We start from the raw sequence: 21,998 nt of genomic DNA, 5'->3' as shown, positions 1-21,998 counted from the left end.
CCGGGGTTTCTAGGCCTCCTAGTGGTCTCTGTGCTTGACTCGTCTGCTGCTTACAAACCCTGCTGTCCCTGGCTGTGTCTGTGCGGCCACACCGCGGACTCGCCGTGTTGCCCCGCTAGGTGGCTTCCCATGTATGTGTCTGTCCGCGCCAGCGTGGCCCTCCCAGGCCCATTCAGAGACGTCTTCAGTCTCCCTTGTGTTCTCCCTGTCGGTGTCCGCCACCCGCAGGCCGCACACCCTGAACAGCACCAGCGCGTCCAAGTCCTTCCAGAGCACCGTCACGGGGGAGCTGAGCGCGCCCTACAGCAAACAGTTCGTCCACTCCAAGTCGTCGCAGTACCGGAAGATGAAGACTGAGTGGAAGTCCAACGTGTACCTGGCCCGGTCCCGGATCCAGGTGAGCAGAAGCTGGGTTTCCAGGACGACGAGAGGCGGGCAGGGCCCTCTCGGGGGAGAAGGTTGGCGTCCGGCGTGTGAGACACGAGGCTGCAGGCCGCGGGGAGAGATGCCCGGTCAGGTGGTGTCGTTTGAGGCCCGGGCACTGGCCACTCCGTCTGCAGTCTCGGGACGCAGACGCTGTTCTTCCCCAAATGGGAGCTGGCCTCTGAACACGTCTTCACATTGTGCCGGGAGCCCACGGGACGCAGGGAGCGTTAGTCTCCATGCCCAGGAGGTGTGGCACACTCACTCGGGCTAAAGGCGCTTGTGAAAAATACAAATGAAAATGTTTTCTAAAGGTGCCCAGTTTTGGAAGCCTTCTTTTCATGAAATTGTGTTTTCTGATCGGTAGGTTGTAGAACAGGTAAAACTGTCTCAAGGCTAATAGGCATTCAGGTTTACCCAGGTCACGCTTCCTGAGGCAGGACCTGGGACCTGGGTCATGCTTCCTGAGGCGGGTCCCGGGACCCAGGTTCTCCCCCAGGTTCCTTGTGTTGCTGAGTGAGGTCACCCCTCCTAGTTCTGTGCGTTGGCCTCAGTGTACAGACCCAAAGCATCGTCAGGGTCTCTTGCCTTTTTTCTCTCTGAAGTTTGCTCCGATCCACCCCAGCTCTGCTGCCCTGTTCTGACCGCCCGTCTTATCTGTGGGCACCGTGCAGGCCTGCCTACCCCTCCTGTGCAGTCCCAGTCACAAGCCACGCTGGTCCCTCAGGTGGAAGGTGGCTTTCACACGCTGTTCATCCATGTTCTTCATGTGGAAATTTTTAGGATCTTCTCCTGACTCACTGTTTCAGTGTTTTAGCAAAGTGGGCCCGTTGAGTTCCCCAGGGGTGCATCTTTCAGCCTGAAGCAGTGTGGCCGTGAGTCTAAGAAATGTTACTGTGCTGGTTCTTCTGCAAAGCCCTGCCTCCGTTTCTCTCTACACAAACACTGGGTCCCTGAGATCAGGGTCTCGTGGTGTGGCCCCAGGCCCCCAGCAGGAGCGTCACCCGGGGGTTTGCCCGGCTGTGCAGGTTTGTGGTCCCTGGCCTTACCGAGTCTGGCTCCCCAGGTGGGCCCGTGATGGTCCTCGTGCTGCCAGAGAAGACTTCCGGCTCAGCTCTGGCGTCCGCATGGCCTTGCTTTGGGTTCCTTGTCCTTACTCTGAGATGCTTCTGCCTGGCCGCCTCCCGGATACCCTGTGTTTTCCTATGCCGCCGTCTCAGCGGCACATGCGTGTCTGTGTGCACGTGGGAAGGCAGGGCCATGTTGTCAGCACCTTCCTGTGTCTTCCTTTTCTCGCTGGTATTCAGACACGTCTAGCTGATTCATTCTTCAGTGGCCCTGTTACTGTGTGTGAGATCGATGAACTGTGATTGGTTAAGCTGTTCCACTACGGCTGAGCGCTTCCTTTGTTTGGAGTTCTTTCCGAAAACAGCATCGCTGTCAGGACATGTACAGATACCTGTGTAACTTCACTTCTGGGGGGTGTGTGCTCCTGAGTGAGATTTCTGCATAGAAGTACACGTACTTTCATGGACATCGCCCGTTTTCTAAACAGGGTGTGATTGCCTGCTCTTCTCCTGCAGAATGTGAGACTTTTTCTTGTTTTCCCATTTGGAGTGTTAGGGCCCTTTCGTAGTTTTGCCAGCCTGTTTCACGCAGACTGATGACGTCACCTCAGCTGCAGCCCTTTAGGTTTTCCGTTTCTGTTTGCTTGCCGTGAACCGCATTGCTCACCCATATCCTCTGTCCATTTTCCAGTTTATAAGAACTTGTGCTATTTGGCAAAAGATGTTTTTTAGGGGAAAATACCTCAGTAAGTGTGGAATGGTGGAATGTTTTTCACTATAAGAGTATTAATTTTTATACAGTCAAACATAATTTTTTATAGCTTCTATTCTTGGTTAAGACTGTAGATTGCATATTTCGTTTCTTAGATTCTTTTTCTTTCAGTGATTTTGTTTTTGTGTTCTAAGACAATTTTTTTTTTTTCTGTTGAACAACCAATTGTGGGGGCACCATTTAGTAATATATAACCCATCCATATTAAACTGAATTTCAATACCACCAAGCTACTTCACGAAGTGTTCGCGTGTGCCTGACTGTTTGGATTCTCAGTTCATTTCCAGTGATCTTCTGGTCTCTGACACTGAACTGTACTCATCTCCATGCAGATTCTTTTTCTATGTCCTGCTTTGTCACATCAGAGTCACACCTGGAATTGAACACACAAACCGCATGAGTATTTCCTTTCAGAAGTTAACTCTCACCCCAAAGTCTCCCAACAACAGCCCCCATACTGTCTGTTCCCAGATGGTACTTGACAAGGACTGTGTCTGGTGGGGGGTCTTCTGGTCAGTTTAGTTGAGAATGCAGAGACTCACATTGTAATAGTCCCTTACAGTTAGCCCTGTTCCTGCTTCACAAGTTTGTTATCTCCTTCTAGAAATCACGGTGGGATAAAATAAATAGCAGAAGCCATTAGCCTGTTTAGTTGGTGGGATCTGGGTGTGATGCCACCTAAGGAGAAGATGCGTGAAAGTCACTCAGTCGTGTCCGACTCTGCGACCCCTTGGACTGCACAGCCCACGGAATTCTCCAGGCCAGAATGCTGGAGTGGGCAGCCTTTCCCTTCTCCGGGGGATCTTCCCAACCCAGGGACCGAACCCAGGTCTCCCGCATTGCAGGCGATTCTTTACCAGCTGAGCCACCAGGGAAGCCCACGAGAGAAGATGGCAAGATAGAAACACTTTGTAAAAATGCCCTCAGGGTTTAGTGTAAAAAAAGACACACAAACTTAGGTGGAAAAATTAAAGATTAAGTCCAGTGTTAAGGGTTCAGATGAGAGCGAGGTCAGTACAAAGGTCATGTGAGTTCAGGTGGGGTCTTCGTGGGCTTCTGCTGTGACTGAGGGCAGGATCTGTGCCTGAAGGCGCACGCAGGCCTGTCGTCCCCGGAAGCCAGTGGCTCTGAGGCGCGTGCGCGTTTCCGCAGGGGCTGGGCCTGTACGCTGCCCGGGACATCGAGAAGCACACCATGGTCATCGAGTACATCGGGACCATCATTCGGAACGAGGTCGCCAACAGGAAGGAGAAGCTGTACGAGTCCCAGGTGAGCTCGCGTCCTCCTGTGCCGTGGGGCGCCTGGGGCCAGGGCTGGCTGTGACCCTAGAAACCACACCTGGATAGTCTTGTATTTTCCCCGTTTTTTTCTGTTGCGTTACCGTCTGCGAGGCTGTAACGGGATCAGTGAGCCTGGCTTCACAGGCGACCTGCCAGGTGTTGCTTCGGTTCAGGGCGACTGGCTGGGGTGGCCGGCTCCTGGCTGGGGCGCGGGCAGGTGCTGAGTGCTTTCTCTTTCAGAACCGAGGCGTGTACATGTTCCGCATGGACAGTGACCATGTGATTGACGCCACACTCACGGGAGGGCCTGCCAGGTGAGGCGGGGGCCAGGGTGGGGGGCCCTTAAGTCACGGCAAGTTTTTACTTAACATTCATCCCGGTTTGGGAATTCCCTGGCGGTCCGAGTTAGGACTCGGCACGTTCACTGCTAGGGCCGGCCTCCCTGGCCGGCCAGGGCGCTGAGGTCCTGGCAGCCGCTCCACCATGTGTGTCGGCGGGTGCACGTGCTGTGAGCCAGGCAGGTGGGAAGGGGCCGCAGGAGCGGGGGCGTCAGGCCCGCCCCGCTGTTGGACGGTGAGCCATCTCTGGACTGCTGCCCACAGGTACATCAACCACTCGTGTGCGCCCAACTGCGTGGCGGAGGTGGTGACCTTTGAGCGCGGCCACAAGATCATCATCAGCTCCAGTCGTAGAATCCAGAAAGGAGAAGAGGTAAGCTCCACCCCTACCCACCTGAGGCTCCTCACCCCTCCTGCCCCTGGCACGGGGCCCCTCTGTTTATGAACGATGCCTGCGCGGAGCTGATGGTGCTAAGGTCACAGCCCTGGTGCCTCTGGTGGCCCCGGGACCCCGGGGCTATGGGCATCAATTTCAGGGGGCCCATGGGTCCCCGTTGCTCGTACGCCCTCTGGACCAGTACCTGCTCCTGGGTTCTCTGCAAGCAGGTTTCTGGAGTTTGGCTCCTCTGTTAGTCGTCCCTTCCCTCCGCCCCTTGTGTCACCCATGAGGATTGCCATCAGCCTCCGTCATCATGTTGATGTTCCCCGACTTGGTCACAGATGTGATGAGCACGTTTTGGGACTGAATCGGGGGCCCTGAGAAGTGACTGCCCGGCGGGGCGGGTTCTATGGCGGCCTCCCCTCTTTAGGAGGGTGAGGAACCCGAGGGTCTTCACTTGCTGGGAGCCTCCAGCCCTGCCCTGAGAGGACGCTTGTATTTTGGGGTCATCTTACTGGAACGTGCTTTTTTAAATTGAGTTGACCCAAGGCTCGTTTGGCATGTCTCACTAACTGGATGTGGAAGAACCCATTTGAGGCCCCAAGCCTGGTGCCCCTGGGCGGGCGTTGCCTGGGGACAGCAGAGGCCCCCCACTCCTGGCCTTGCCCCCCACCCTGCTCGAGTTGTCAGGGGGGCCCCCTTGACGCCCCCCAAGCCTCTGCCTCATTGTTTGTGCCAGGGAGCTGCCCCGAGCCCTCAGGAAAGAGCTGTGGCTGGTGGGAGTGCCGCGAGAAGGGGGACCCCCAGGATCACAGGGTGCCCCTTGGGGCGGGAGGGCTTTCCTGTGGGGTGCCGGCCGTGGCCTGTCCGTCCTCGGCTCGAGGTCCAGGGGGAGACGCAGGCCCGGGGAAGTCCCCGGTGACCGCGCTGCCATCCAGCGGGAAGCGGGGGGGAGGCCCGCCGGGGCCCAGCCTGGCGCAGGCGGCGGCTCCCCGCGGGCCCGGGCGGCTGAGGACAGGGCGCGGCCTTCTCACTCTGTGTCTTTGGCGGGCAGCTGTGCTATGACTATAAGTTTGACTTTGAGGACGACCAGCACAAGATCGCCTGTCACTGTGGCGCCATGAACTGCCGCAAGTGGATGAACTGAGGCGCCCCCGTGCCCCGGAGGGCGGCCCGTCCCTGGACAGCGAGGCCACGCACCGTGGGGATTTCACAGACAGAAGAGAGGGTTTTGCTTTCTGTTTTATGACTTTTTTGAAAACGAGCTCCTGGGAGTCCCGATTTCCTTGGTCCTTCAGTTAAGTTAGGAGCACCAGGAGGAAGCCGACCGAGGCCACTTGACCCGAGCTGCCGAGGTGGAAGATTCACAGAATGGTCCAGCACTTTTTTTTTGTTTCCTTTTCCTTTCTTTCTTCTTTCTTTCTGTGGGTGGGTTTTGTTTCCTCTTGTTTCTTTAGTCTCAATAAGGAGAAACTTTTACTGGGGCAAAGAGCCGACGGCTGCCCTGCCCCAGGGCGGGGCCTTCCTATGAATGTAAGACTGAGATCACCAGCGAGGGAGATGTCCAAAGTGCTGGCCACGGCCTTATCTGAGAAAGGGGCAGGCCCTCTGACTTAGGAGTTGTAACTAAAGTAGACACCACTGAACAAGGAATGTACTGAACGACCTCCTTAGGGGTAGAGCTAAGGGACAGCAACTTGCACTAAAATACGTTTAAATACTTGATTCCATGAGTCAGTTTATTGTAGTTTTTGATTTCTGTAAAATAAGAGAAACTTTTTGTATTTATTATTGAATAAGTGAATGAAGCTATTTTTAAATAAAAGTTAGAAGAAAGCCAAGCTGCTGCTGTTACCTGCAAAACTAACAAACCCTGTTACTTTGTACAAACATGTAAATATTTTGAGGAAAAAGAAAATACAGTATAAAAATAGTTATTGACCAAATGCTACCAGGCTCTGCAGCAGCTCGGGTGCTTATAAAATGTTCATAGGGATGTTACAATATAATTTTGTTATTAAATATGCCATTATAATTATGTAATAACCAAAATTTCCACCTAGAGTGTTTGGGGTTTTTGGAAACTACAGTCTGTTAGTACTTCCTTGTTTTATACACCTTACTTCTGATAGAACGGAGTGTATGCTATGAATACAACTTTTATAGCCGTTTTGGTAACTTAAACTAATTTTTTCACATTATATTGTTGCATCCCTACTTCTTCAGTCAGGTTTTTTGTGCTTTTACAATTTGTGATAACTGTGAATAACTGCTTAAAAACACCCCCAAATGGAAGCTGAATTTTTCTTCAGCAAAAGTAGTTTTGATTAGAACTTTGTTTCAAGCCACACACAAAAGAAAAATCATGTAAACATACTAGGATCATGTAGCAGGAACTCAAATTTAACTCTCTAGCTTATTTAACACAAAAATTTGAAAAAGAAAAAAAAAAAAAAAAAGGAGCGATGTGACTGCTTGCAAGTGCAGGACCCCGGCAATAGGGTTTCAGAAGATGTAATTTTAAGATGTGTTTGTATGAACTGTTTGTTTACATTTCTTTAATTAAAACACACACACACACAGTTTTGTGTTTGCTTGTAGAAACTTAATCAGCATTTTGAACCAGGTTAGCTTTTTATTTTGTACTTAAAATTCTGGTACTGACCCTTCACAGGCTGAGTATGAAATGAAGTTTTTGTGTGCACAATTCCAGTGGACTGTAAGCTGTTGGTTCATCCAGTGATGCAGTTCTGAACTTGTAATGTATATGGCATGATGTATTTTTATCTGACAGAATAAATCAATTGTATATATTTTTCTCTTGATAAATAGCTGTATGAAATTTGTTTCTTGAATATTTTTCTTCTCTTGTACAATATTCTGACATCCTACCAGTATTTGTCCTCCCGGGTTTTTGTTTTGTTTTCTGTTCTGTATAATAGTATCTAATGTTGGCAAAAATTGAATTTTTTGAAGTATACAGAGTGTTATGGGTTTTGGAATTTGTGGACACAGATTTAGAAGATCACCATTTACAAATAAAATATTTTACATCTATATATGCTGCCTGAGTCTCTGTTAGCATTCCGGTCGCAACTCAGAACCCGATGAGCGTTTGAACTAAACCAACAGGCTGGTCTCCCCTTTCTGAGTGACTGGCCTGTGGATGTAGTCAGCTTGCTTCTCTTTCTTTTTAGATGTAAGTTCTTAACTCAGGCCAAAGAAGGGTAACTGATTTCTTTTTAGGATGTTTCCAAGGCCAAAGTTGAAAAATCTTCCCTGGTGTTTAAACAAGGGAATGAAAGTGTTTTTATTGTTAAATTCAGTCCTCTGGTTTTTTATTGAAGCAGCTCTTCCAGACTTGCTGTGTGTAGAGACTTTATTTCTCCTGTTGTATTTCAGATTTAAATCAAAGGAGTTGCTAAGAATTAAACTGCCTAGAATCCCACTCAATTCGTACAACAGCTTGTGCTTCGTGAACAGCCGAAAACAGCTTCTGTACCGCGCGGTTTTACAGCAAGTCTCCAGGCACCCATCATCTGACCGGTCGGCGTCTGCTGCTCGTCGGAAGCAGCTCGCGTGTGTGAAGCTGTTCGTCGGGACGGGCCTGGACGTGCCGGTGTCCGCGCTGGGCTGTGGGGCCGTTCCTCCTCGGATCTCACCCCGCCTCTCACCACCCAGCAGGCAAGGAGGGAAACCTGGAGTCGCCACTACCCTGAGGCCCACCCAGCCGGCGAGCAGGGCGGTTCCAGCCACCAGCGCCTCTGACCTGCGTGAACCTGGCCGCTTTCTCTGGACCCCTCTGGTGACCACGTCTTTCCAGGTCTAGAAATCCTCATCAGGTTTCAGAATTCGTGCGTTAATGCTGTGTTGGGTTATGTTGTGCTCTTTTAAAAACCATTTGTTTATTCTGGTGGCAGTTGAGTGACGCACGTCAGTTCGTTTTGAAGCTCGTTCTGGAAGCGTCCTAAGGAGGAGTCTGACCTCGGGGTGCACACGGGTGCCCTGGGTATTGGGCGAGGGGCCTGCCTTGGCCTGTTCAGGTCACAGCTTCCCACAACTTAAGTCTTTCCTTGGACTGTGTTCTTGGCTCATTCTCGGGGGGTTAGCTGTGGACAGACGGACAGAACCAGACTCAGCTGTCTGCACATTTCTGAACCCTCTGTGGCGCCTTCCTGCCCCACATTCCGTCCTGCAAATTCCAGTCTGGAGGCCCCCTGGGCTCGCTCTCCCACCGGGAGTGGGAAACGACTCAGTGCTTCCAGGCAATCCCTGTTCCCGACGGGGATCTACCCAGAGGCTCCTCCTGTTACCTGTCCCACGTGTCGGTAAAGCACAGGCCTCTCAGCTGTTGGCTTGTCCAGAGTTGACCTCGTCACCTAGGTACATCGTGGCCATCGCCTGCTCTGAGCGGACGTGGGGGGTCCGCTGCGGGGGGAACCCCCAAAGCTGCACTGCGGTACCTCTTCTGTTTCCTCAGAACCCATCAGGCTCTTTGTTGTAACCATTTTAATGGTATCTGACTGGTTTTAATCTGTATTTCCCTGATAACCATCTGTGACAGCTAACCTTTTTCGTATGTGGAGCCATTTTATGCATCGTTCCTTAAGAGTCTGTGTTCTGTCCATTTTGAAAATCTGTTTAAATTCTCATTTTCAGCAGCGCTGGGTCTGTGTGGCCGTGTGCCGGCCTCTCTCCAGTTGGGGCGAGCGGGCCCGCTCTCCACTCACAGTGGGCGGGCTTCCCCCTGCGGTCACCTCTCCTGTTGCGGAGCGTGGTCTCATGACTACCGCATGTGTTCAGCTGCTCCATGGCGTGTGGGATCCTCCCGGCCCAGGGCTTGAACCTGTGTCCCCTGCATTGGCAGGCGGAGGAGTCTCGAGCACTGACCCACCAGGGACGTCCCTTACGTTAACTGAGTTTTAAGCATTTCAATCTGGGTACAAGTCTGTGGTGTATAGACTTCTTCCTCAATGCTGTCTTTATCAGAAGCTTTTTAATTTTGATAAAGTTCAGTTCACTGATCTTTGATGAATGCTTTGAAGTGAGTAAAGAAATCTTTGCCTCTCCTATATGAAGGTATTTGTCATTTTTCTCTCAAAGCTTCATAGCTTTATTTAGATCTATGACCATGTTGAAATAAATTTTGTGTATAAGATAGGAATCAAGGTTCACTTTTATCTGTAGGAACAGAAAATTACTTCCAGCACCATTTTTATAAAGATCCTTCACTATCTCCGGAGTTTGCTCAAACTCATGTCCCTTTATTTAGGTTTTCTTTAATTTCTCTTAGTAATGTTTTGTATTCCTCACTGTACAAGTCCTATAAATCAGTTACAATCCCAATTATTTCTGATTTTGAGCTGTCTGTTGCTACAATGTGCTCAGTGGCTTCAGTTCCGCCTGCCTCTTTGCCACCCCATGGACTGTAGCCCGCCAGGCTCCTCTGTCCATGGGATTCTCCAGGCAAGAATACTGGGGTGGGTTGCCATTTCCTTCTCCAGAGGATCTTCCCAGCCCAGGGATTGAACCCAGGTCTGCCTTCATCTCCTGCACTGCAGGCGGATTCTTTACCATCTGAGCCACCTGGGAAGCTATATAGAGGTACAATTCACTTTTCTAATGTGTTTGTGGGTTTTTTGGCTGCACAGCTTGTGGACATAGTTCTCTGACTAGGAGTTGAACTTGGGCCCTTGGCAGTGAGAGTCCCAACCACCGGACCACCAGGGAGCTCCCACAGTTCGTTTCTGTCTTGTAGTCCTGATAAACTCCCTTGGGTGCCTTTGTTAGGACCGACACACCTACCCTGACACCTCATTCTCGCCCCATGTCCACAGCTGCCGTGACACCGCACGCTTGGTTTGACTCACTCTGGGTTCTGACTGCTCCATCTGTCCACCATGCCAGGATCATGCACAGTAGTTGCCCTGCCTGAAGAGTCCTCTGTGCCCTGCCTGTATCTTTCCGCCCACATCCTACCCCTGGCAACGAGTGATCTATTAACTGTCTCCATGGTTCTCCCTTTTCCAGAATGTCATGGAGTTGAATCATACAGTAACAGAGTAACATACACTACAGGTTCCTCCAGTTTTTTTGTGACTTGATAGCTCATTCCTTCTCAGCACTAAATATTCCATTTTCTATATGTAGCAGTTTGCCCATTCACCTCACCTACAGAAGGACATCATAGTTGCTTCCAAATTTTGGCAATAACAAATGAAGCTGCTATAAACATCTCGTGTGCAGGCTTTTGACCGTATGATGCGTTTAGTTTTGCAAGAAACTGCCAAACTGCCTTCCAAAGTGGCCATACCCTTTTGCATTCCCAGCAGCAGTGAATGAGAGAGTTCCCACTGCTTATCTGTTTTCAACATCTGCAGAATCTCTAGTGATGCTGCCACTCAGCACTGATGTTGGTAATTTCTTAATAGACAATTTATCAATAATCTTAATCCAGCTTTGGTTTCATTCACTTTTCGTTGTTTTCTTTTTCATGTCTAGTACGTCGTCTTTGCTTACTTTAAGGTGGAAGCTTGTCATTAATTTTAAACCTTTATCCTTTTCTAATACAGCTCAGTTCTATAAACTTCCCATAGGGTGAGTGAGCTACATCCTATAGTCTTTGATATGTTGTGTTTTCATTTTCAGGCAGCTGAAAATAGCCTTTTGATTTCTTTGGTGACCCACAGAGTATTGGGAAACATGTTCTTGGTTGATCTTCCAGGTATCCACCCATCTGTCTGGCTCGTGGATCTTAGTTACCTGACCAGGGACTGACCCCTGCAGCAGTGAAAACATGGAGTCCTAAGCACTGGACGGCCAGGGAACCCCCAGGTATCTTTGTCACTGATTTCTATTAGTTGTTACTGATTGCTAGTGTAATTTTCATGAGTTGAATGTATATAAATCTACTGATTTCTTTAACTTCCTGGAATGTGATCTGCCGGTAAATATTTCGTGTGCACTTGAAAAGGAGAAGTGTTCCTGGTCAAGCTGGTTAACAGTGTTGTTCGTTTAAGTCTTCTCTATCCTCCTGTTCCATACACTTGTTTGGTGACACGGTTGAAGTGTTTTGTTAGGTTTATAGATGCGTGAGATTATAAAGGGGTGTTGTCTCCAGGGGTGTTCTTTGCTCTGAAATCTCCTCTGTCTAATGTTAATTTAGCTCCTCTGGATGTCTTCCAGTGAGTGGTCAATGTTGATGTGTCTCCCATCCTTTCATTTTCACACTTGTGTCGTCGTTTGTAAAGTGAGTTTCTCACAGGCAGCGTGTAGTTGGGTCTTACATTTTTATCCACTCTAACCATTTCTGCCTTCTAACTGGGGACACTGACCCATTTACATAGCTAGTGCCAGTCTGTTGGTGGGCAGAGCAAGGTCCTCAAGTCTGCCTCCAGGGCCCAGGGGTCCCAGAGCTGGTATCAGATTGCTAGTGGGTGGTCCACAGGCTGCAGGGCTGTGGTTTTCTCTTGGCCGGTGCCTGCTGACTGGTGGATTAGGCTAGTTCTGAGGCTCGAGCGGGTCTGCTGATGGGTGGGGCCGGGGCCCAGGGTCTGATGCCTGCGTGCTGGTGTATGGGGCCAACTCCTGGGCCTTCTGGTGAGCAAGGCCATGGCCAGGGTCAGCTGAAAGCCCTGCGGGTCTGAAGGCACCCTGTCTTAAGTGAGTGGATATCCAGTTAGATGTCTGGCCTGAGAGCGGGAGAATTCCACACTGGTGTTCACCAGCGCCCCCAGGATAGAACAAGCTCCCAGAAATGGATGCACCAGGGTCTGTCCCCAGGGTGCCTCCTGCCTCTTTGGGAACTGCAAGATCAGAAGGTAGGTCTGTCTGCCCCAGGCTCCTTTGCAATTACCTGCTTCTGCCCTGGGTCCCAGAGTGTGTGAGTGTCTTCTCAGGTGGAGTCTCTACTCCCCCAGCTCTCCGTGACTCCTGGAAGTAAGCTGGGCTCGTCTCCCCGGTGCGGGAGCCCAGGGCTGGGAGCACAGCGTGGGGTCTGGACCCCTCTCCGCCCTGGGAGCGCCTTTATAGTTGTTACAGTTGTCATTACTCCCCCGTCTGTAGGTCGCACACCTGCGGGAGGGGACGGGACTAGGCGGTGACTCCACCCTCCTGCTGTCTTGTGTGGATGGAGAGGATCTTTCCTGATAGGTTCTGGTCTTTTTCATCAATGGTTTCTCTGGAAACAGTTGTGATTTTGGCATGCCTGTGAGAGGAAGCAAGCTTAGGGTCTCTGCTTCACCATCCTGACCACTCTCCTCTCAACTTTGCTGCTCCAAGATGTCGTGGGGGCAGGACTTGGTTTCCGAGACTTTGGTGAGGCCGCACAGACATAATCCGGGCTCAGGAGGACCCATTTATATCTAATCAAATTATATTTAATGTGATTATTGATTCTGATCTTTGAAGTTAACTGTTTAGTGTGTGTGTATACACGTATTATCCTGTAACTATGTTTCAAATATGGTACTTACTTTGTGCTTCATCATAAAAATTCCCCATGAGATTGTCTCCTCTGAGATGCACTTTTAGTGAAAAAACTCACTTTATATTTGGATATTTATAGTATATACAGATGATTCCTAAATCCATACCTCTGAGATATACCTTCTGAAATCCTGACCTATTTTAACAACTCTACCCAGGTGTTTCACAGGCAACTTTGGGGCTGAAGGTATGTGAATTTGAATAGTTACAACTCACATAGTTCAAGCTAAGAAACAAGCACCCCTGAGGTTACTCAGGGCTGTGACCTACCTCACTTATTGGTCCATCAGCCAAACCGCAGTGAACTTCTCACCCTGTATCACACACACAGAGCAGAGGCTCCAACACAAGACGAAAGAAAAAGCAGACAAAGAATCCTAGGGTAAATACTCGAAAGGATCCTTTAATGTAAATGTGGATAGTACCATATTCATCAAAATAATTTATAATATTAACTGCCTCTTAAATATAATCTTATAAATGAATGCTTTCTGAAGTTAAAAGTAATGTGGATTCACTATATTTAAAATCACTCAGAACATGGTAGTAGAAATTTAAAAATTAACCATCACCTATGAAATCTAAGAAGGGAAATCATGACAAGTTCCTGATCAAATAAATCTGAATAGACACATCAATCTCCTGGACTTTATCCTTCTACACAAACCTGACTCTCTCGAGTTAACACTGCATTCTGGTTTCCTACCATAAGGAGGAAGTTCCTTAACAGCAGTCCAGAAATGACTTCAACCTCTTGGGGAAGCATACTTCTTCAGCTCCGTGGTGAGGATGAGCATGATAGTCACCATTCCAGCCACAGCGTCCACTTAAGATTCCAAATGCCACTGCTGTGAGGAGGAGCCATCACAGATCGCCATGGCAACAGAGCCTTTACGACTCAGCGGATCAACTGCTTGGAGGCACTGACCCACTGAGACCTGGTACAGCCGGTTATTCCTCTGAAAATAAGGTGGAAGAAAAACCACCAATTATTTGCGTTAAGTTAAAAAAAAACTTACTGCCAGAATATGGTAAAGAGGAGGCAGAACTCTCGACAAGATCTGGAACAGATGACGTGCTGCCTCACACTCAGAACCACCGCCTGCAAGCTAGACTAGGACCCCTCAGCCCTGTCCGTCTCCTCACGCCTCCCATCACCATCAGGCAAGTTCCTCACCCCAAAAGTCCACTGCTGGGATCCTCCAGACCCATGGCACTTCATGAGTCGGGGGGGGTCAGACGAGCGAGTTTCTGACATATCTAGGCAAAGAAGATTATTTAAGACCAGCTCATGTTCTTCATTATAAATCCAAACCTAAGGAAGAAAAAAAAAATGTTAAAACCTCAAGTTTTGCTTTAGGTTCTGAAATTCAGATTGCACGACTCTTCGCACATTTCATGCGGGAGTGGACTGACTTGCCTGACTGAAGATCCCACAGTTCTACACTGCTTTAACTCTCGGCCTGTGTAAGGACAGCGGGAGCCCAGCGAGGCTGCTGGTTTGCCTTGTGTACACAGAAGACTCACAGGGCTTTTATTATGAGGTCCACATTCCTCCAGTACTCTTGCCTGGAAAATCCCATGGACGGAGGAGCCTGGTGGGCTACAGTCCATAGGGTCGCTAAGAGTCAGACAAGACTGAGCGACTTCACTTTTACTTTCACACATTGGAGAAGGAAATGGCAACCCACTCCAGGTTCTTGCCTGAAGAATCCCAGGGACAGGGGCACCTGGTGGGCTGCCGTCTATGGGGTCACACAGAGTCGGACACGACTGAAGTGACTTAGCAGCCACATTGCTCATCACATCAGCCTAGAATATTATACTCTAATCCTGGGGACCAGTTTCACTGATGGTCTTTATGGTCTCTCAGTCTTTTCAGGAAAAACAAAGGCCTGAATGTGGCTGAAACGGACAAGTGCAATGAATAACTTTTCTCCAACATGCAGCATCGGTAAAATCTAAAAGGAAAACATTTTCTCCTATCCTCTGAATATTGCTGCTTTTTCATATGGGTCCAAAACATGTGTGCTGAGTCTGTTAACATGGGGAGACGGCTCCCCATTAGTGCTGTGATAGAACATCGTCTGTGTTGTCTGACAAAGGAGCCACCGGCCCAAGTGTGGCTGATGAGAACTGGAAATGGACTGTTGAAATGTATTTCAGTTTAAATTTCAACAGCCACACATGGCTCGGGTGTTTCAGTACAATTCTGTACAGTCACAGTACAGTGTGGACAGGAGGATAACTCCAGCTGCTCAAATGTCCCAACGTTTTTCTGGAATGAATTTCAGTCATTGCATCCTCACTACAATGCACCACTTCCCTGTCCACAGTATGGACAGCTCTCGCACCCAGATGTGACACAGAATCCTTTTCCAACCGTGTTTCGCAGTATGTTAACATCTTAGTGGGCATGGATCCTCCTAGAAATACGATGTTATGAAATTTCAAAGCATGCAATCTATCCAAAAAAGGCCCAGGTGTTCTTTCCATTCCTGAATGATCCCATCCGCCACTCAGAATCACTGAAAGGACACATACAGTGTGAGAATAAATTATGTGAATGACATGAATTGAAATTTTGTTGTGGTTCCTCTGAACTACTAAAAATGAGGAAAACTCAGTTCCACAGAAAACTCTGTAAAAGAAACTCTGATTCATTCAATGCAGATTTAATGTTGTTGGCCAGAAAGAAGGTGTACTTCCTTTGACATTTCTAATAAATCCATATAGCTTTCAATTTACACACTTCAAATTCATTCTGTATAACTGAGAAGAAAGAAAATACTACAGGAGACAACAAATTAATGACCTCTAAAATCATTCCCAAGCTAAACAACAATTTAACTTCAGGAAGCAGTGTTTGAGAAAGTTCGACAGCCCCATGTAAATCAATGAAGTTACATCATATGCAGAAATACTCAAAATGGCTCAAAGACTTACATGTAAGACATGACACCAAAGAACTCCTAGAAGAGAACACAGGCAAAACATTCTGACATTTTAATTGTACCAATGTTTTCTTAGGTCAGCCTTCCAAAGTAAAAGAAATCAAACATAAACAGATGGGACCTACCCAAACTTACAAGGATTTTACACAGCAAAAACAGCAAAGGAAACCATAAGCGAAATGAAACGACAGCCTACATATGGACTGGGAGAAGATATTCACAAATGATGCAACCAATGACTTATTTTCCAAAATACAAAAGTAGTTCATACAACTTAACAGCAACAAACCACCCAACCAAAAAATGGGCAGAAGACTCTAAAGAAGACATACAGATGGCCAATAGGCACAGGAGAAAATACTCAACATTGCTAATTATTAGAAAACATGCAAATCAAAACTATAATGAGCTACTACCTCACAATGGTCAGAAAGGCCATCGAGAAAAAGCCTACAAATAACGTGCTGGAGAGGGTGTGGAGAAGAGGGAACTCTCCTGTATTGTTGATGAGAAAGTAAACTGGTGCAGCGACTGTGGAAAACAGTATGGAGGGTCCTCAAAAAACTAAACATAGAGTTGCCACATGGCCCAGCAATCCCACTCCTGGGCACATATCTGGACAAAACTAATTCAGAAAGATACATGCACCTCTATGTTCACAGCAGCACTGTTCATAATAGCCAAGACATGGAAACAACCCAAATGTCCATCAACAGATGAATGGATAAGGATGATGTGGTATGTATATAACAGGATACTACTCCTCAGCCACAGAATGAAATCACGCCATTTACAGCAACATGGACGGACCTAGAAATGATCCTACTAAGTGAAGGAAGTCAGAGAAAAATACCATACGATGTCGCTTATATGTAGAATCTATAATATGACACTAATGAACTTGTCTATGGAGCAGAAACAGATCCATAGGGAACAGACTTGTTGCCAGGTGGGGAGAGGGATGGACTGAGAATTTGGGATTAACAGATGGAAACCATTAAGATACAACATGGTTCTACCGTATAGCACAGGGAACTATATTCAACATCCTGTGATAAACCATAATGGAAAAGAATATGAAAATATATACGTATAATATATACGTATTCTACTTTCCTGTACAGTAGAAATTAACATCATAAATCAACTATGCCTCATTAAAACCCAAAACTATAAAAGGAAAGTCCTATTAAAACCCTGATGTCTGTTCCCCCCACCCCACCCTCCAGAGTGACTGCAGGCACTTCCCTGAAGGACCCCGCCACAGGCACCACTCACCTGGTTTGGGTCACTGTAGTCACACACCTTAAGCACTACGAGGCCTCCCTTCTCACTCGGGCGGCCCTGGGCCACCAGACACTTGTTGGTCTGAAGGTGATAGAGCTGTAAAAGAAGAGATTGCTCCTGACAACGTGATACGTATGGATGAATAGACAGGAAACATGAAAATATTATTTCAAAGGTATGGATCTGCAAGGTGCTAAAGAGAGAAGCACTTTTTATTACTGAATTCTGGCTTCAGCACATACAATCATCACCACAGAGACTTCAAGGTTACAGGCAACTTTAACAGCATACACAGGTGGTGTCAAGTAGAAATTCCACCTGAAGATACAAGATTGCTCATCTGTCCCAGGGGAGGAAGGACATCAGATTATCCATCTCTGCACCAAAGAGCCTGAAGACGACACTGAGGAACAGAAACAAGGAGTGGAAACAGCCAGCACCCAGTTAAAGTAACACGCACACCTGACTGGAGCCGAATACAGACTACAAACGCTATAGGAATTCCAAAGATGGTTTACATCAAAGAGTACCTCGCCTAGGCAAAGTGATCAGTGCTTGCTTAGTTGCTCAGCCGTGTTCAACTCTTTGCAACCCTATGGACTGCAGCCCGCCAGCTCCTCTGTCCATGGGATTCTCCAGACAAGAATACTGGAGTGGGTTGCCATGCCCTTCTCCGGGGGATCTTCCTGACCCAGGGATAGAACCAGGGGGGTCCTGCATTGCAGGTGGATTCTTTACCAGCTGAGCCAGCAGGGAAGCCAGAGTGATCAGTTTGAAAATTAAATGTGACTGCATATACAAGGCAATAATAACAGGGATTTCAACTATATGGTATGTACACCCATTTTTACTTATAGGGAAAGTACACAGTAATAAACATCTTGATGACTTTTATAAGAACTGCTGACACTGTGAAAGAACCCAGGCCATGGGGTGTGCAGGCTGCCTTCACACGACCACCTGGACCTGAACCACCAGCTTTCACTTCCTGTCTGCAACGGCCCCATTTCTCCTTTTCATTTTCCTTTCTGGTCTCTGCCAAATGAATTTTACACCCACATACAATGTCTGTATTTGTGTCTTCACATTTATAGCCTCTTGGAAGTTAGCACATAGCTTAGAGAAGTTGTGTTTTCTCTTAAGACTGGCAGGTAAAGGATCTTAATATAAACAGCAGAGATACTAATATACCTAAATAGAGGAAATTCTCCTAAAAATATATATAATGAAAAGCAAGCTAAAGCCTATCCTTAAATATTCTATGAAGTATACAATGTCATTTATTTTATTAGACAACATTTACTGAAACATTGTGATAGAATCACTTTCTTACCCTTCCGCGCTGAAGGACTTTGGGGCGTTTTGGCCCTCTGTTGATAAAAATGGGTTGCTGGGGTTTAACATTGGGCCCAGATATCTGCATCTCCGGGTAAATGTTATCCAAATACCATTTAAATGATTTACAATCCAGCTTCTTCCTCAATTCAACACGCTCACTGATGTTTCCATAATTTCTGGTTCTCAGATCAGGTCTTAAGGAAAAATACTGCTCCTGAATTTAAAAAGAAAAAGAACAATAAGTGAATGGGTTTTTTGGTCACTAAGTAAAGTTATGAGAGAGGAAACACTGAGAGCTGCGTGCGGCAGGAGAGGAGGCGGAGAGAAGCAGGGGGACCGAAGTGAAGCCGAGCAGCAGAGGGGCTTGGCTCTGCAGGAGTCACAGGAGCGACAGAGGGGAAACAGGGGTCCTCTGACACTGGTTTACTACCTTTCACAGACTAGACACTTGGAAAAGTTAAAAAGGAGTCAGAATAAAAAAACTGCGTGAAAGCCTGAGTGAAGAGAGCGCTGGAGAGAGGTGAAGGCCGTCAGGCAGGCAGACAGGAGAGAAGCAGCTGGCGCCCGTCCCCGGGGTGAGGGCCCAACTGCAGCCGTCCCAAGGCCGGGCCTCACCTTGTATTCATCCAGCCACACGTGTGCCAGCCTCAGGGAGTTGTGCGTCATGGTGTCCTGGCCCTCGGGGGACCCATACGGCCGCCTTTTCCGGAAAATGTGTCCAACTCTAGAGCAAGGGATGATGAACAGCTTACCTCCACACATCCAGATCTGGTCGGAAGCAGAACACGTGTTAATAGTGCACACAGTGCTGCGGGGTCAACACAACAGCTTTCGTGAGATTAACCTCTATCAAACAGGTGTCTGAGACCGTGCGAGGTGTCTTACCAGAATAAAGTCAAAGTACGTATTTTAAAATTACTCGATGGACATGAGTTTGACTGAACTCCGGGAGTTGGTGATGGACAGGGAGGCCTGGTGTGCTGTGATTCATGGGGTTGCAAAGAATCAGTCACGACTGAGTGACTGAACTGAACTGAACTGAATGATTAAAAAGAAACAAAACCCTAACAACAATGTGGCATTCTTTTACTCTGTGTCTAAAAGTGTCTTCGCAGACATGATGTTTTGACAGATCAAGGGAGCTGACCTTCAGAACTTACGGACGAAGAATGCTAATCAATCCACTAATCTCACTTTCACACATACTGTCTCATAAAATACACACATTTTTAGAAAAATGTTATTTTATAAAAAATACAGAGTAAGAGTCAGAAGATCTTGGTCTAAATTTTGCCCTTGACTGAGTCCTTTATTTAGTTAAAACTTTTATGAGATTCAGTTACCTTATCTACAAAGTAAGACTAATAATATCTATTACAGCTCACAACTTGCAAATTGTAAAGATTATGTAGGAAAAACTGGGATCAATACATTTGCAAAGATACAAAACGACATACACAAGGTATTGCAGTATCTGAACAGGGATCCCGTGACACACCAGGAGATGCGAGCGAAAGGGAGAAATTCGCATTCTGTCCCTTGCCTTCTTTCCGCCTTTTCCAAAGCTTGCATCCTAACCACTAGCACAGATCCCACCCACGACCGTCATCTTTGGCTCAGCAATGAGCGAAGAGATTATGAAAGGTGAATTTCTTCTGTAGGTTGGAGGAGTCTGTATACAAAGGATTCAGTAGTCTATGCAGGGGGCAAATATAATTTATAATATCAACTGGGCTACTGCTGAAAGTAAATGGGAGCTATTAATAAAATTTCTCCAGGAGACAGGTGTAAACAAGGGTGATCTTGGGCAGTCAGGAAAATATGATGACCAGAACAGTATATATATCCTACGTCATCAAATAAGATTAATGGACAAAGGAAAAACAAAATTCTAGAGTCAATGCACACGAAGACCTCTAAATTTATACCACCTATCACTTTAAAATTCTTCTAAAATAAATACAAGGCTTCTCAGAGGCTTTTGCTATTTTGAATGGTATTATCTATATCATAAATTATGGTGAAACAGTAAGAGAAGTTACAGAAAACATGGGATCACAGATGAAAACTACATTTCACTGCACAATTGATTAACATACAAAAAAAAATTTACCCGAAATGATATTTCTAAATTTTCTCCTCCCCAGATATCCATGCCACTGTCATACTGTCCAAGTTCATTGAAATAGTTTCTGTTCATGGCAAACAATCCTCCAGCCATTGTAGGTGACCTGGAAAACGAAGACCGTTACTGTACCAATTCTGTAGTTTGTTATCTACTTGTTTTTTTAAAAAATTCAGTGCAGTTTTAGAATATTACTAATAAAAACTCATGTCACCAACTCAATGAACATGAGTTTGAGCAAGCTCCCAGAGACGGTGAAGGACAGGGAAGCCTGGGGGGTGCAGTCCATGGGATCAGAAAGCCAGACCTAACTGAGTGAACAACAACAATGAAAACGAGATTAACTTCCGAAATGTTCAATTTATGAGGGAGTGAGCTAGGCTGCCTGATCAAGTTTTCTAGAGCATGAGAGCTGGCAAGTGAAGGCTAGTTTTCTAAGCTTCACAAGTCCTTTCTTTTTTTACGTAAGACTATGGTTGACAGAAAGCAATGGCAAGCCACTCCAGTACTCTTGCCTAGAAAATCCCACGGACAGAGGAGCCTGGTGGGCTACAGTCCATGGGGTTGCTACTAGTCGGACAAGACTGAGCAACTTCACTTTCACACATCGGAGAAGGAAATGGCAACCCACTCCAGTGTTCTTGCCTGGTGAATCCCAGGGATGGCGGAGCCTGGTGGGCTGCCGTCTAAGGGGTCGCACAGAGTCGGACACGACTGAAGCAACTTAGCAGCAGCAGCATGGTTGACAGAAATCCACCTGAACTGTTTAATTTCTGTTGACAGGCCCACAGAGCCCCTGGGATAAAAACTGGGCTCCAAGGCCTGACAAGGAGAGACCAGACAAACGCCACACTTTGACCTGGATGCAAACGTGGTAGACCAGTGGTGCTCAAGCAAACGCTTCATTAAGTGTGGAGACACTTTCAGCTGTCACAGCTCAGGGGGAGGGGTGCGGCTGGCATCTGATGGGCGTGGTGCTAAATATCCTGAAATGCACAAGAGAGCCCCATTTCTGACCACCCCCCCGCCCCGGCCCAAGAAGAACCATCTGGCCCCGAAGGTCAATCCTGCCATAGCGGAGAAACACTGTGTTTGTGAGAATCTGATGTAGACTGGCTCCCACAGAGACTCCAGCCTGGATTTCAGTCATCTCACTTCTTGGAACTCTGCACCAGGAGTCATGGAGTCTAGTCCTGAGCTGCTTCTCAGAGAGGTGCAATATTCTCTGCAGGAGAAAACATTACCCCTGTATGAATGAGTTTCTATCATTTTTCATATACAACGTCTGCCATTAAAAATAAACAAGCAAACAAATAACCAGGCAATCAAGAAGATAAATCACACGAAAGTAAAAAATAAACAGAAACAATCTAAAACAGAAACAGATGAGCAGGGGTTTCAAATAACAGAGTTATTAGGCAGAGACTCCCAACTGCTCAATACATTCAAGCATAAAAGACAAGACAGAATTTGGCAGATAATTAGATGCTATCAATAAACCAAATTTATGCATATCTGAAAAACACTTCTGACAATGACAAAAAAAAA

The 21,998-nt window shown here is 47.2% G+C and overlaps 2 protein-coding genes across 28 annotated transcripts in view; one reads left to right on the top strand and one right to left on the bottom strand.

Moving 5' to 3' along the window:
- Positions 1-13,678, top strand: part of KMT2C (lysine methyltransferase 2C) — a 263,765-nt gene extending 250,087 nt beyond the window's left edge. For 21 of the 23 annotated variants that reach the window (XM_088834778.1, XM_088834776.1, XM_088834780.1 and 18 more), the window contains 5 exons: positions 229-397; positions 3,415-3,531; positions 3,783-3,856; positions 4,145-4,253; positions 5,314-7,318. In XM_088834778.1, coding sequence (XP_088690904.1) covers positions 229-397; positions 3,415-3,531; positions 3,783-3,856; positions 4,145-4,253; positions 5,314-5,406 — 562 coding nt within the window. In that variant the 3' untranslated portion in view covers positions 5,407-7,318. Of the gene's footprint in view, positions 1-228; positions 398-3,414; positions 3,532-3,782; positions 3,857-4,144; positions 4,254-5,313; positions 7,319-7,661 lie in introns of those variants that run through there. The other 2 variants (XR_008685321.2, XM_055421605.2) reach the window with 2 other exon arrangements.
- Positions 13,134-21,998, bottom strand: part of GALNT11 (polypeptide N-acetylgalactosaminyltransferase 11) — a 49,433-nt gene continuing 40,568 nt past the window's right edge. For all 5 annotated transcript variants that reach the window (XM_055421614.2, XM_055421613.2, XM_055421616.2 and 2 more), the window contains 6 exons: positions 20,439-20,556; positions 18,941-19,093; positions 18,321-18,539; positions 16,979-17,083; positions 13,924-14,061; positions 13,134-13,705 (listed from right to left, as the gene is read on the bottom strand). In XM_055421614.2, the coding sequence (XP_055277589.1) occupies positions 13,574-13,705; positions 13,924-14,061; positions 16,979-17,083; positions 18,321-18,539; positions 18,941-19,093; positions 20,439-20,556 (865 nt within the window). In that variant the 3' untranslated portion in view covers positions 13,134-13,573. The remainder of the gene's footprint in view (positions 13,706-13,923; positions 14,062-16,978; positions 17,084-18,320; positions 18,540-18,940; positions 19,094-20,438; positions 20,557-21,998) is intronic.

The sequence above is a fragment of the Moschus berezovskii genome, chromosome 3, assembly GCF_049115385.1.
Source record: "Moschus berezovskii isolate FMDL1 chromosome 3, NW_MosBer_1.0, whole genome shotgun sequence".
Lineage (NCBI taxonomy): Eukaryota > Metazoa > Chordata > Mammalia > Artiodactyla > Moschidae > Moschus > Moschus berezovskii.
The sequence above is the reverse complement of the archived record's forward strand: the minus strand, read 5'-3'. Positions and strand labels throughout refer to the sequence as shown.